Source organism: Chaetodon trifascialis, chromosome 7 (assembly GCF_039877785.1).
Source record: "Chaetodon trifascialis isolate fChaTrf1 chromosome 7, fChaTrf1.hap1, whole genome shotgun sequence".
Taxonomy (NCBI): domain Eukaryota; kingdom Metazoa; phylum Chordata; class Actinopteri; order Chaetodontiformes; family Chaetodontidae; genus Chaetodon; species Chaetodon trifascialis.
The window spans coordinates 18,946,523-18,960,711 of NC_092062.1; the positions used below are offsets into that span (position 1 = coordinate 18,946,523).

Here is a 14,189-nt window from a genome sequence, read left to right on the forward strand (position 1 = left end):
TAGTGTAGTGCCATTAAAGATGGACGATGTTGTAATTTACGAACTTCTGGGGCTGAAACCATCGCCGATTAACCAATTAGCCGATCTACAGGGGAATAATGTCTCTCTTGCTCCGACAAATCTTGAATTTTCACCATTTTCCTACATTTTATTAATCGAACGATTAATCGATTAATCAAGGAAAATAATTGGAAAAGTAATTCATGCAGAAAATAATTATTTACGGCTAAAAAAAAAAACTACGCTTCCTTCACAGATTTTTTTTTTTCTGTTGCGTGTTTTTCAGCGATACTGCCATGTTTATTTGCAATAGACAATGAATATCTGTAATGTTAACTCTCCATGGCTGACATCTCTGTTACTTTTAGTTAGACATTAGCTCATCAGTGAATCCATGTAGAAAATGTCTCTGTCTCTCTGCAGGACCACAGGGCTCCTTCAGTAGGCATCTTCCTGCTTGGACTCTCTGCAGCACTTTGCATCTTCCATCCCTCCAGCTCATACCTCACCTCCATCCAGAGAGAAGCAGAGTGGGCCGGGGAGGTTCTGGCTCCAGCGCTGGTCTCCTTTGACTTCCTGTGGCTCAGCGAAGACCACAACACGGCACATATTCTCCTGTGTGGCTCTTGTCTGCTGCTGGGACTGTGTGACTGGCTCTCAGCAGATACTGTCACAGTGATGGCACGCTGCCTGGGTCTGTCTTCCCTGTCCTGCTGCCTGACGGTGTGCCTGTTTGCCGGAAATGCTTTAGGGGCCTTGGGCGGTGTGGCCCTCAGCCTCCCGTTGCTTCTGATTTTAAGAGATGGGACAAACACTTTAGCTCTGTTCATTTCTCCACCTGCAACTGAGGGACTCGTCAAGTGGCTTTTAAAAGGTTCCATGTCTCTTGGCTGTTGGGCCTCCACACAGGCCCTCAGCAAGTTTCTGTTGGATGTGACTGACCGATATAACGTGGGTATTTAGCACATTAATAGGGATCTGTATGATAAGTTGAGATCTGCGTATATTTATGGACTGTCAAGTGACTAATTGGACCTATGCAAAAAATAATGTGCCTAACTTAAAAGACTTTCAGGACATTTGTGAGGGAGATTTATTGCCATTACAACAAGCATTGTTAGGAATTTGCCTCGATTACCTCATAGTGCAACAGAACTGACAGAATATCATTCAGCACAACATAAAAGCATCTCATACAAAAGAACAGATTAAAATACACAAATTTATCTTGTATCTTAATCTTATTTTCCAGTAGTGCTGAAGTTATTATTAGATTTTATCAACTGACAGACAATGAAATGGTAGCAAGTTTGAAATGGACTAATCCATTAATGATCATGCAAAAATACCACACAACAGCTGGTTCCAGCATCTCTGATGTGTGTGTTCCTGCTTTTCTCTTTGATATGTCATTATGAATGAAATATTTTTTGTGTTTAAGACAAAACATTTTGAAGATTTCACCATGGGCTCTGGGGAATGGCAAGCTTTTTCAACGATTTTATGACACATTATCGATGAATCTAAAAAAGAATCGATGGGCTTGATGGATTAATCAACATTAATAATAAAACCGTTAGTTGCAGCACCAGCTCCTAAGGTTGCATACACTGAGGGGTACCGTTGTTTTATACATGGCTGTTTAAGGACAGAATACAGTTATATTTACAGTTAACATTATTATGCAAAGCAATTAGGGTTGTGTCACTTTGTCTTTGAAAGCAAAAAAAAAAAAAGTCAAATCATCTGTTTAGTGATGGTAAGCCAAACCGGAGGTGGAATTTCCAAGTATTTCAGAAATCATTCAGAAATCAGATCTTGCAGCTTCTTTGCATCACCACATCCCGTCATACGTCAGATGTTTTACTAGAATTTAGAGTAGCTGCTAAACCGAGACTGTGGCTGAACTTCATATGAATTCCATTTGAATAAAAGCACAGGATTAGACAAAACCCAGATACCACTGAGCAAACTCATTTGCATGAGAGTACGTGACCACAATTTACAACTGATAGCTCATGGTGGTGTTCTACATCACTGTGGTGCAGCAATATGTTTTTTTTTTTTATACACTGGATGTGACATCGAACAAGCGATTCAATTTCACTTTGATGCAGCCAGCATTATTTCCAAGAATGTGTAGCAGGCTGTATTCACTCTGAGGCTGTTACAATCCTCCTCACATCTCTTCTGCTAATAGTTTTAGTGTTGTATATTCCAAAAACATCCAGATGCCTTTATGTCTGGGTCCTATATGTTCTGCAGCATCAGCAGTATCACTGTGTCTGCAGTGGTCTAAAACCTTGGCCCTGCTCTTACCTCATCAAGCCCATGTGATACTTATCAATGCACTTTTTAGTACTTTTCAGTGACTGTGATAGTACCAGAAACAACCCCTCTGTTTCACTCAGCATCACTTAGATGAGGTTTGTCCACAGTGTTGTCCTTGCGAGATGTTTACGCTCTTTACAGAGATTTGGAGTGGACACTGCAGATTCTCTCTCAGGATTTCAGAGTTGCAAGCAGCTGCCTCAGCAGTTTTGCTGGAGTAAACGTACAAGCAACTGTGGCTCTGTGCCTGTCTGTTGGACGGTGCCTTTTTCAGGCTTCAGGGCACAGGTGACCGGGGATGTTTTCAAGGCATTCATATTTGTGTGTTTGAGGTGCCAGAATGTTCATGACATCTGTGCTGGCTGTGCTTTGATTCATCATTCAGTTCATGTCTTTTTTTCTCCTTTCTTTGGGGGGGGCAATGTAACAAAAATGTTTATGTTGTACTTTAATATTTTATTTAATTGTGTTTTGTTAATAAAAAAAAGCCATTAAAACGTTTGTTAATATTCACTACAGGAAGTCAACATAACTTGAGTAAATTATATAGATGTTTCTAAAAAAAATCACAGCAGTTATGTAACGCTACATTGCATTCTAAAGATCTCTTGCTCATGTTCAATTGTCCAACTCTTGCACCACTTATCACTGCGGTGCTACTTTGCAAACATCTCAATATTTGCACCTGCATTATGCTGCAGTTTCTGATCTTTATGAGTCCCTGGAACCTGGCACATCTCATCCACCTCTGCCTCTAGCTGCTGTTATCAGCATCAACCCCCCCAGAGCTCAATCAGTCTCCATTCTGTATCTGTCACTCCACCACTGCAGCGGTTTAGGAAACTGCACTGAGCATGCTCGCTGCAGATGCAGCCTGTAGATGGAGCAAAGTGGAGAGGAGGAGAAAGGGCTGGAGAGAGAACGGTGGAGAGGGAGTAACAGGAGCTGCACGCAGCGCGGGGATGCTCTTGCAGCTCTGAGGACAAGGGCTGCATGGGAAGATTTGTCATTGACAGCACATATGGAGAGTGAAAGGGAAATTCAAACTGCGGGAGTGTCAGATTGTCATCACCAAAGAGGAGACGATATGTGATAAGGTAAAGAAGATAAAGCATTGTGCGTGATGGGATGGGGTGAATGATTAAGCGAACCTGTGGAGAAGTCGAGACCAGCATCATTATGCATCCTCTGATAATCAGTTTACTTGTGTGTTAAAATAACAGCGGGGTAATTCCTGCTTTGCTGCACCACGATAAAGGTTTATGTGATTATTGAGTTCATCTGTCATTCACAGGGACTCTTGGACAGCGTGGAGATGTATGCCTTCTACTCCCTTTTAGTCTACATCTTCTACACTGTCTTTAAGAAGGAGGAGGAGGAAGCCTTGGAGGGGGCGTGTGGAGCGTCCTCAGACGTATGTCTAGCCACATCAAGTCAAGCCTCAGGGGTCCTCTTTGGGAAAACATTTTACGCGAGGAACAACACCTCACCGTACAGAAAAGGCTGTAGTCTCCATCATAAAGCATGTAGAAATTAGTGGTGTCATCGCTCTGCCCTTTGGCTGCATTCCTATGTATGCAATGTGTTAATATGTATGTGTATTTTACTGTCTGACCCTCATATACGTTACTGTTCTCAGGAGCCAGGACCTGTTTCCATGGAAACAGGGAGCAGAAGGAGAGATGGCCACACCTCCAAAATGGGAAAAAAGGCTTGTGCTCAGCTTAGTGAGTCAAGTGAGTCCTCAGCTAGCATTTCAGAATATTTATAGTCCAACATAAAGGCTGCTGTGTAACAGAAGAAGGATACATTATTCATGATATGGCTAGTTTCTATTAATTGATTAATTAGTGCATATCTTTACTGTTAATTGTTTATGTGATTTGTTGTAACCCAGGCAGTAGCAGTGACAGTGATGAAATATCTCTGAGTGATGAGGATGAGAAAGATGGCCCTGAAATCCCAGCATGCACTCCTCTGGCTGCCTTTTTGTCCTTCAAGCAGGAGGCTGAGAAGAGGAGGGCCTCACAAGTTCAGCTGGAAACAACAGGAAAGGTGGCAAAACTGTGTCATCACCTTGACTCAGCAGCTTGCCTGATGCAGGAACATAAATTTGCAGTTCCCCAAATAGGAGCCTCTGCGGTGTCACTAAACCTTGTGTGTATGTGTGCTTCTGTGCTGCCCAGTTGTCAGAGTCTCCCCTGGTGGCGGTGATGTCCCACTTGCTGACTTTTCTGGAGCAGTACTCCCATTTCCAGCAGCTTCAGCAGCAGGCCGACCAGTACCGGGTCCAGCTGAAGAGGCACCGCGTCCAGCACCGCCGGCAGATGAAAGCCCTGCGGGCGTCCTACCGCCAGCGTCTCAGGGACAAGAACAGCATCATCAGCAGCCTGGAGGAGGCCATCAGCCAGCAGCAGACCCCCAGTCCACTGAGCGAGGGTGAGAGAAAGGGAAGGGCTGCAGAGGGGGAGGAGAGAGGAAAGAAATGTGTGGGGGAGGATGAAATTAAGGTGCAAGACAGGATGAGTTACATTTCCATATGGTGGGTGTGGATATGATGAAAAGCAGAGAGAAGCAGAGGTCATGATGGCTTTTTTAATAACCACACAGAAGTAGCTGGCGTGAAAATAGGAGCATGAAATGGCACAGGGGGCGAAAGGTGGATTTAAATCGATATGAGATTTAAGATTGGATGAGATTATCTGATGGATGGAGGAGGGTGGATTAAGAGGACAGTTTCACATGCTCGTCATAATAGGTGTATGTCCATTATTTTATGTAGCATAGATTAGGATGTTTGGTGCTCTCTTTTACAGCTGTGGGAATCTATAGTTTTCCATTACTGTGGATAAATGTGAGCAGGATTTGAGAAGTTCATTCAAAGGAAGGGATTTTTTTTCTAAATTCATCAATTTTTTAGGCGATGTCTTGTGTAATTCACTTTAGTGTTTTTCTACCGTTGGCCTGAGATTAGTTTTTTTTAGCCAGGGACACCTTTTTTCTGGAGGAACACAGACATCAGCAAAAGAGCAGACTGATTAGATTATGTGCATGCTGGTCCAAGTCAAGCTGGCCAGACTAACACTTCACTGCTGCAGCTGACCTCATGGCTTTAGATGTCGGTGTCTGCTGTGTTTCAGATTTGACCAGATGGTTCTTTGACCCCAGTGCAGAAGGTTTGATGTGCCAACTGCAGTGTCTTACATCACTTTTCCATGCACGTGTGCACAGCTTGTTAAGCTTGCATGGCTCCGTGAAGTTGTAGTCAGATCACATTCCTGTCCTCAGGCTGACTGATGCAGCCTTAGAGAAATATGTCAATTTGTATGATAACCAGAAAAGTTTCTCTATGAACCTCACTGTGGAGGTGTGCTTAAGCAGAGGACCTCATGTGCACTGACTCTCATTAGTCACAGGACCAAGATACATGATTAAATTGGGAGTGTCTTTGGTGCTTGGATAGTGACTCTGTGGCTCTTAGTCATGAATAAAACATGGATGAGAGTGCTGTTTTATTCCCTGCAAATGCACTTACAAGGTCTGGCACATGCAAGGTGCCACGTGTACTTGTGTTGGACTAAAAATAGCCCGGAGTCCCAGTGTCCCAAGGCTGTTCGCTTTGTTTATTTACTGTAATGCAAGGTGCAGGCCCAAGTGGAGGAATGATCCCGTGCCTGTTGGATGTGCAGAATTTCCACCACTTGTGCATTGTGCCTGGTTCTTCATTCAGTGGTCATTCACCAAGAAGAAATCAAAATTCTTAGAAAAATCTTTATCATCTGCTGAAATAAGTTTTCTGACATATTCTCAAGCTGCTGTTTTAAGATGTACAGTGTCTCTGCAGACCAGAACAGCTCACAGACTTTACACGTTTCTTGCAAGCACGTTTGCATCAACACCCCTGATGCACAGCTGCAGCCTCTTTATGTTTTTCTTCCTTCCTGACACCACCACCTCTCCTTGCACCACTGTGACACAGCAAACCTGACATGGCATGAAGATAGAATTAGCATAAGGCCCCACAATGGAAATCAAAGGTGACAGAGCCCGATAAATCATTGAGGAGGAGGGAGATTGAAACGCTGTTGGCCATGCTGCTCGGGTTCCTGGCGAACAATATAGGAGTTTCAGCAGGTTGTTGCACCGTATATACAGATGTGAATGCTGGCTCTGCACATGATCCGGGCTGCACGTGAGAAGCTTCAACAATCCTATATTGGTCTGTGAAGTTACCCTTGAGATTCGAGAGTGGAAACACGGCAACGATAATGTTAACTTCAGTGCAGAGTGACTGCATGGTGTGTGAAAGAGCTTTAAGTGCATCTTTAATGTTCATTAATATTACACACAAACACAAGCATTCAAGCGTACTGTGGAAATTGTTCATAACTGCAAGGATTACATATAGAAAACAGGTCAGAGGAAGTTCAAAGGAAATTTGCTGATCTGTGCGGCCTAATGTGAATAAGGATCCAAAGATGGCAGGGGGTTCTTTTGCTGTTGCTGATGGAGAGTCTGATTGTAGTTTTTCTTATTTATGTCCCTCAGGTGAACCCAGCGGTGATGCGGGGACACAAGCTGGTGTCCACAGGCTGGTGGAGTCTCTGTACGGTCTGCAGGGTGAGAGGAGTAAGCTGAGAGGAGAACTGCGTCTGCTGCACTCCCAGCTGGAGCAGAAGGAAAGAGACAGACACTCTCGCATACAGACCTTTCAGCAGCAGGTATGATGCTACATATTAGTTATGCTATATCTCTTATAGAAAATAAGCCTACCTGAAATGCATAAATAATTAATTGAAAAGCACAAATTTCTTCTGTTAAAATATGAATTATTCATGACAAAATCTCCATTCTGTTATGCTTAATTATTTCATGCCTGTAAGTTTTGGGGAAGAGAAGGTGTCATAACTTACTGTATAGAGACACATAGTTACTGTAGGCATACCTTCATATGAATGAAGGATGTCTCATGTCATTATGCATATATGTGAGTGTTGTAAATTTTTTATGCGACTCTGTGTAATGTACCCTACACAACCACTATGGCCAAGACATGGTGCATCTCAAGAGACGTCCTGGTCAGAAAAAGGTTAAATAAAAATTCTGAAATCAAACTTGTGTTAGTAACTTTTAATTGTTCCATGTCTTGCACAGATTGATGAGCTCAAGAGCTGCATAGAGGAGCGCGAGGAGGAGCTGTCAAGACTGAGAACAGCCACTGTAAGCACTGTTAACTATTGACTTAATCAATTGTCAAGCCTTTGTCACTTTCCATGTCATCAGCAAAGCTGTATCCCCACACCCACTGAATAAAATGCCATGCTGTAGAAAGCTTGTATAACACCTCAAATAATATATCTATGATGAAGAAACACTGTGTATGTGAGGAATTAATATGGCAAAGAATTCTGTTTTGATGCATCTCTCATTGTTACGCTGAACCTCATGTTTCACTTCCTCAGGGGGCCACAGACTCAGAGAAGCGGGTTCTGTGTCTATCAGCAGAGAACGAGAGTCTGAAACAGAGCCTGAGCGTTACACAAGGCCTCCTGCAGCAGCTGTCAGCCATCCCCTCCCAGTCCAGCACCATGCTCATCAAGGTGAGACGCACCAGCACAGCTGAGAGCTCACTGATGCGCTGCTGAGGCACTGCGATTATCTGATGGCTGCAGATACAACCCAGATTCTAAAGAAGTTGGGACACTTTGAATAAAAACAGAATGCAGTCACATGAAAATGAATCGTGTTTACCGTCAACAGTTTTACAAAGTGTCCCTGAGCCCATGTAGAAATCTTCTTCATACAATCATGTGTTCACAAAGTGTTGAACCTCGCTCCATCCTTGCTTGTGAACGACTGAGCCTTTCCAGGATGCCTCTTTCATACCCAATCATGATACTATCACCTGTTACCAATGAACCTGTTTACCCGTGGAATGATCCAAACAGGTGTTTTCGGAGCATTCAACAACTTTCCCAGTCTTTAGTTGCTCCTGTCCCAACTTGTTTGAAACGTGTTGCTGCATCAAATTCAGAATAAACATATATTTACAGAAATCAATGAAGTTGATGAGGTAAAAATATTTATCATATTGTCTTTGTACTAGTACTTGTTCTATGCAAAATAGTTCAAAATGAGCTCCACCTCAACAAACCACAACAGCAAAATCCTGCTTTTCCATTAATGCCTGAATAATAGTTAATGATATAATAGTTTAACAGTCAGTGGGGGTGGGGTGCTTTTACCCTAAAGCACATTTTCCTAATGTTACTTATGCTTTTACTTAATATTTTCAGCACTTTCAGGACTTTCACTTGTCTAAATACTTCCTCCACTGCTGCCGCTAACTCAAATGCTTGTACTGTACTTTGTTTTATGTGCTGTGCTAGGAGAATGAAAACCTCCGCAGCAGAGTGCAGCAGCTGGAGATGTCCCTGCAGCAGCGTGCCGAGCAGCTGTCTCACCTGGAGCGACAGAGCGAACAAAGCGAGTGGAGGAGAGGAGAGGAGCTGAGGAAACGAGAGGAGCGAGTGAGGGAGCTGCAGCTGGAGTTGGACAGAGAGAGAGGCAAGGAGCCAGTGGTGAAGGTGAGTCCCATCTGAACTGGCTATCGAAATAGATTTGAACACTGCCGAGTGGCTTAAATTATACAACAGCTTTTTGTTGGATATGAGGGTGAGATATATTGACTGGAAACACATCAATATTACTTATAAAGAAGGAATAAAAAAACAAAACTGCAATTAAATACACACTGCCTCCTTGTTTTTCATGTTAGTTGAGTAGATGATTCAGATTTGTTTTCTCTCTCAGTATGTCACCCAGACTGTGGAGGTGGAATCACCTGCCACATTAAAGCACCTGACTAAAGCCAGGCAGAGAAATGAGCTACTGTCTGAAAAGCTGACCCATCAGAATGAGCGGTGCAAACAGCTGGAGGAGCAAATCAGGAAGTCTGATGAATACAGCTGTAATCTTCAGCACAAGGTATCAGAGGCTGCAGAATCACACGTAAATAGCTTGCCTTGAACTCTTACCTGTCTTATCTGCTTTATAATGTAAACAAACACAGTGATACACACACACACACCAGTGGATTAAACTGATTTTTTATACTGTATAAAGCAGTTTGTACTTGATATACGTGACCTATGTTTTGGGATGTAAATCATTGTGCAGAAACAAGCTGGACATAAATTGTGAGCCATCATGTGGGCTTTTGACAATAATGTTCCATAATGATGCTAAATATCCATCAGTACCCAAATTATTACTGTTGGCTGCTGGCCACTAAGAGGCAACACATCCCAGATGGTCATCCTGGTGCCATCAACTCTCATTTTAAAAAATGAAAGAGACAGGGCTGACAAAGTCTAGAGGGATGAATAAACCACTCCGTGTTTAGAGAACAGATGATCAAAGGAGAGAAAATCACAGGCAGAAGGAGGAAGTTTCCACTTCGCTGCTGGAAATTCACAACCTGGATCAATTTCATTGACAGATGAACTCATTACAGAGCTGAACCTGCACAGATTGGACCCGTCGAGCTGACAGATTGACAAATTACTGTGCTGAACCTTTTACAGATTGCAGCGTATGAGAGAGAAATTGGTAAACTGAGAGAGGAACTGTTGAAAGAGATTGGCCACTTGGAGGAAAGGAAGGAGGAAGCTGTGAAGGCTGCTGCCAGCTGCTCAGCCGAGCACTTTCAGAACCTGCAGGACCAATTCTTCAGTGAGTTACACCGAACACCGCCTAATTAAAGGACCAGTGTGCAGAATTTAGGGGATGTTTGGCAGAAATGGAATATAATATTTACATGGATTCATGTATAATCACCTGAAAATAAGACTTTTTGTGCTTTGTTACCTTAGAATGAGCTCTTTATATCTACAGAGAGAGTGGCTCCTCTTCCACAGTATCCACCATCTTGCCATGTTTCTACACTAGAGCAACCCAGAGCAGACAGACCAGTCACACACTGCAGAGAGGGAGGGGTGAGGCAAGGGGTGTTCATTTGCATATTCTCACCACTAGATGCCACTGAATGCTACACACTGGTCCTTTAAAACCCCAAACAAGGATATCTTGGTTTCTGCATGCAAAAAAATGAAAGAAAAATGTCCTTGAAGACAAAGTTCATCATTTTGCAAAATGAACCTATTTACTTTTGTACTGCCGAGGGTGAGATGAGAAGATTAATACCACCCTTGTGTCTGCTGGTGTAACATTGTCCAAATGAAACAAAATCTGCCTAACAGCACTACCAATAAACACGTTCTCATTTGTATAATCCATACAGAAAGTGTAAAAACAACACTTTATGCTTTTATAGGGGAGTTATGGGTCAGTCTATTTCTTGATTGGGTGCAGTGACTTCCTGGAGCTCCTTGTCATCATCACCATGAGACTCCAGGAAGTCACAGCACCTCAACAAGAAAGCAAATGAGCATATTTTCCAAAAAATGTCAAACTATTACTTTTGAAGAGACAAAACTCTATTTGAGCGTGATTCTACATAGGTTTTTATTTTTGTCAGGCTTGCAGAAGCGTCTGACAGCACTCCCTCCAACTTTGCGCTCCATGAAGACAGACTACACCAGTCTGAGGAGCCAGGTTCGAAACTTCTCAGACTTTTACGGAGCAGCTATCAGTGACGCAAAAAAACAGGTACTCAGTCCCCTCTGTGTAGTGGAACGGCTAATCTGACCAAACTGACAAGCCTGCTAAGCAGTCTTTGGCTGTCTTTTGTCTGTGGCAGATTTCAGCAGCTATCAGCGAGATGTCTGAAGCCAACAAAGACCTTCTGGAGAAATATAGGAAAGAGGTTGCGCTGCGCAGGAAGTACCATGAGCAGCTGGTGGAGCTGAAAGGTATGCAGACAAATAAAAGTCACTGCAGAAAATGAAATCTGTGTCATTAACTGGGCTGCCTTGTTTTTTTTAGGCAACATTCGCGTGCTGTGCCGTGTGAAGCCTGTGCTGAAGGAGGACCAGCACGAGGAGGGCCAGTCTGTGGTGGTGACGACAGACCCAAACAACGAGTCCTCGCTCAACGTGCTGAACAAAGGAAAAGGTCGCATCTTTGAACTGGACAAGGTCTTCCACCCTCAGGCCACACAGGAGGAGGTATGCAAATGAACAGCATGTGCAGGAAATATAGTCGCAGCGAGAACTTTAACCCTTTGTTTGGTTTCATCAGGTCTTTCAGGAGATTGAGCCTCTGGTGACGTCCTGCATCGATGGCTACCATGTCTGCATATTTGCATATGGGCAGACTGGTTCTGGAAAAACGTACACCATGGAGGTATGTTCTCTAGTTGGACAGCATTATTGTTGCCGTTGAGTGACGATCCATAATACAGGGTGCAGGCTGATAATCCTCTGATTTTCAGGGCAGTGTGGAGAACCCAGGCATCAACCAGCGAGCCCTGAAGCATCTCTTCAGTGAGATCGAAGAGAGGAAGGACATGTGGTCTTATACCGTCACTGTCAGCTCTGTGGAGATCTACAATGAGGTGCTAAGGTACAGCATGCAGCACTTTCTCACCAGACAGCCAAATTTACAGCTACTCGACGTTGTTTGTTTTATTGATGGTGTTATATTTTGCTTCTCAGAGACCTGCTGAGTAAGGACGGAGAAAAACTGGACATAAAAATCAACCCGGATGGAACAGGACAGCTGCATGTTCCGGGCCTCAGGGTCATCGAAGTTAAGAGCTTTCAACACATCAAGAAGGTGATGCAGTGTGTTTTAAACAACCCATACTCCACTTTAAAAACGAGACATTACACTGATACTAATTATTCTTGTTTGTGTGAAGATTTTAGCCACAGCCCGGAGGAACAGGATCACCTTCGGCACTCAGATGAACCAGCACAGCTCCCGTTCCCATGCTCTGCTCTGCATCACCGTTCAGGGCACTGACCTCGCCACCGGGTCCAAAACCACCGGTCAGTCACACATGCATTTCACCGTCAACAGGGAAAGTGTAGGAAAGGCTCCTTGTTAATACCTGAGGGACATCATTGTCAGTATCTACAGTCTTTAAGCAGAAAGAAGGTGGAGAGAGAGAAAAGGCACAAAAGGGAAGCTTCTGATCAGGATTCAGATTCAGAGATGACTTGCCTTCATCGCTTCACCTTTTCTCTGAATTGACATTTCTGTCCACAGGCAAGTTGAACCTGGTGGACCTGGCTGGCTCAGAGAGGGTCTGGAAGTCTGGTGCAGAGGGAGAGAGGCTGAAAGAGGCCCAGAATATCAACCGCTCCCTGCTGGCACTGGGGGACGTAATTCAGGCCCTGAGAGCTCGGCAGACTCATATCCCTTTCAGGAACTCTCGCCTCACGTACTTATTGCAAGACTCGCTGGGCAAAGGCAGCAAGACTGTCATGGTGGTGCAGGTGAGATTGCTGCTCCGAATGTATAGATTTTTTGAAGTATGGCAGTAAATTGCATCTTTTCTGATGCTTGTTATGAGCCTTGTTTTCTTTTCTTTCCTGCCAAAGGTGTCTGCACTGGAGAGCAATGTGGGAGAGACACTTTGCTCACTGAAGTTTGCCCAGAGGGTTTGCAAGGTGGAACTGGGTCCTGCAGCCAGGAAGATCGAGTCTGGTGGCGGACTGTGCGACTGACAGCCTGGAATCAACCGCCTCCTGTTCCCAGGAAGCCACAAATGCATCAGCGAGATTATCATCCACCCTACCGACCAATCATAATGCTACAGCGTCAATGAGATCAACAGCAATCCTGCTCAAGGGCTAAATGTGTGGAGGTCTGTGTGGCACCTGAATGCCAGCCTTTGATTGTTGGCATTGAGGATATTGGCCTCCTCCTTGCATTTTCTGCTTCTGACAAGTGGTAAGACTTTATCATTAAGTAATCTGCATGCAGGAGTATTTATTCCAGTGCCATAACAACCTCGGACTCCCCCATGATTTAAGATTGGCTGCTTCCTTCAACTACAATATCTCACTTTCCTTTTTATTAAATGCCAAAATGCCACCCTGGATTTATCTCGTAAGATCTCGTCAGCCTTGTGAGGTTTCTTGCAGTGTTTAGTGCAGCATCATGTTCAAACAGTTTCATCAAGCTTCCAGAGCCACAACACTTCAGTTTTTTCTGTATTAATCATCTTGCTATAAATGTCTGTAGTTTGTGAGCTTCATCTCCAATGTTGCATATTTTTGGAGGTTGTAGTGTGTAGGAGAATCTGTTTTGTAGCAAAACTATGTCAGAAGCATTTCAATGACACTTAAGTCACATATTAGTGTAGTTTTTGTGAACTTCAGAAGAGCGCTTTCTGTTCCTCTTTGGAGCCTTGATAATTTGCCTCTTGGGAAAAGAAGAAAGAGAGCAGGTGGCCTTGTATTAAGAGTGGTAACGCAATGAACTGTGCAATATCCTCCTCATCGAGGAGACAGTTTGGGCCTACGTGGATAGAAGATGCACTTTACTGTGAGTGTTTCCGTTGAAAACAGGTATTTAGGTGCTTGCAATAGTTATCACTTGTGAATGTCATACCAAAAACAGCTTACTGTTAACTGTTCATCACTGTTCTATTTATCACCCACTGAATCAACACGAACTCCTGATTCAAGTGTAGCAAGTCATTGATGTTACAGTAACTACGATAGGGGTCACTTCATGATGATTCAGGTAATTTTCTGAATAAATATGATGTATTTAAAAAGTGTCTTTTCTCTCATTGGACCCTTTCACTTCCTTTCCGGATTCTCTACTGCACCCCATCAGGAGGGGACATGTCTGTTTCACTGTGGTCCCTTGAACATCTCTGGATGCATTAGGCTATTTTTAGGTAGATTTTTAGGCAATTTTTGCATCACTGTGAAGTGTTT

The 14,189-nt window shown here is 43.6% G+C and overlaps 1 protein-coding gene across 1 annotated transcript; it reads left to right on the forward strand.

Annotated features, from left to right (window-relative positions):
- The first annotated feature begins 3,075 nt into the window (after positions 1 to 3,075).
- Positions 3,076 to 14,023, forward strand: LOC139333734 (kinesin-like protein KIFC3). Its single transcript, XM_070966361.1, has 20 exons — positions 3,076 to 3,428; positions 3,626 to 3,745; positions 3,971 to 4,067; positions 4,229 to 4,386; positions 4,518 to 4,770; positions 6,880 to 7,052; positions 7,486 to 7,551; positions 7,794 to 7,931; positions 8,721 to 8,918; positions 9,145 to 9,318; positions 9,918 to 10,065; positions 10,871 to 11,001; positions 11,093 to 11,204; positions 11,278 to 11,459; positions 11,533 to 11,637; positions 11,726 to 11,856; positions 11,949 to 12,069; positions 12,155 to 12,284; positions 12,505 to 12,734; positions 12,840 to 14,023. The coding sequence occupies exons 2-20, from the start codon at positions 3,647 to 3,649 to the stop codon at positions 12,963 to 12,965; spliced, it is 2,772 nt and encodes a 923-aa protein (XP_070822462.1). The 5' UTR covers positions 3,076 to 3,428; positions 3,626 to 3,646; the 3' UTR covers positions 12,966 to 14,023.
- The last annotated feature ends 166 nt before the right edge of the window (positions 14,024 to 14,189 follow it).

What these genes read in the sequence shown, in the direction of transcription:
- LOC139333734 (XM_070966361.1), top strand. Translation starts at nt 3,647, where the DNA reads ATGTATGCCTTCTACTCCCTTTTAGTCTACATCTTCTACACTGTCTTT. An exon ending in GCTGTAATCTTCAGCACAAG is followed by an intron (nt 9,319 to 9,917) that starts GTATCAGAGGCT and finishes AACCTTTTACAG; the next exon opens with ATTGCAGCGTATGAGAGAGA. An exon ending in CCTGCAGGACCAATTCTTCA is followed by an intron (nt 10,066 to 10,870) that starts GTGAGTTACACC and finishes TATTTTTGTCAG; the next exon opens with GCTTGCAGAAGCGTCTGACA.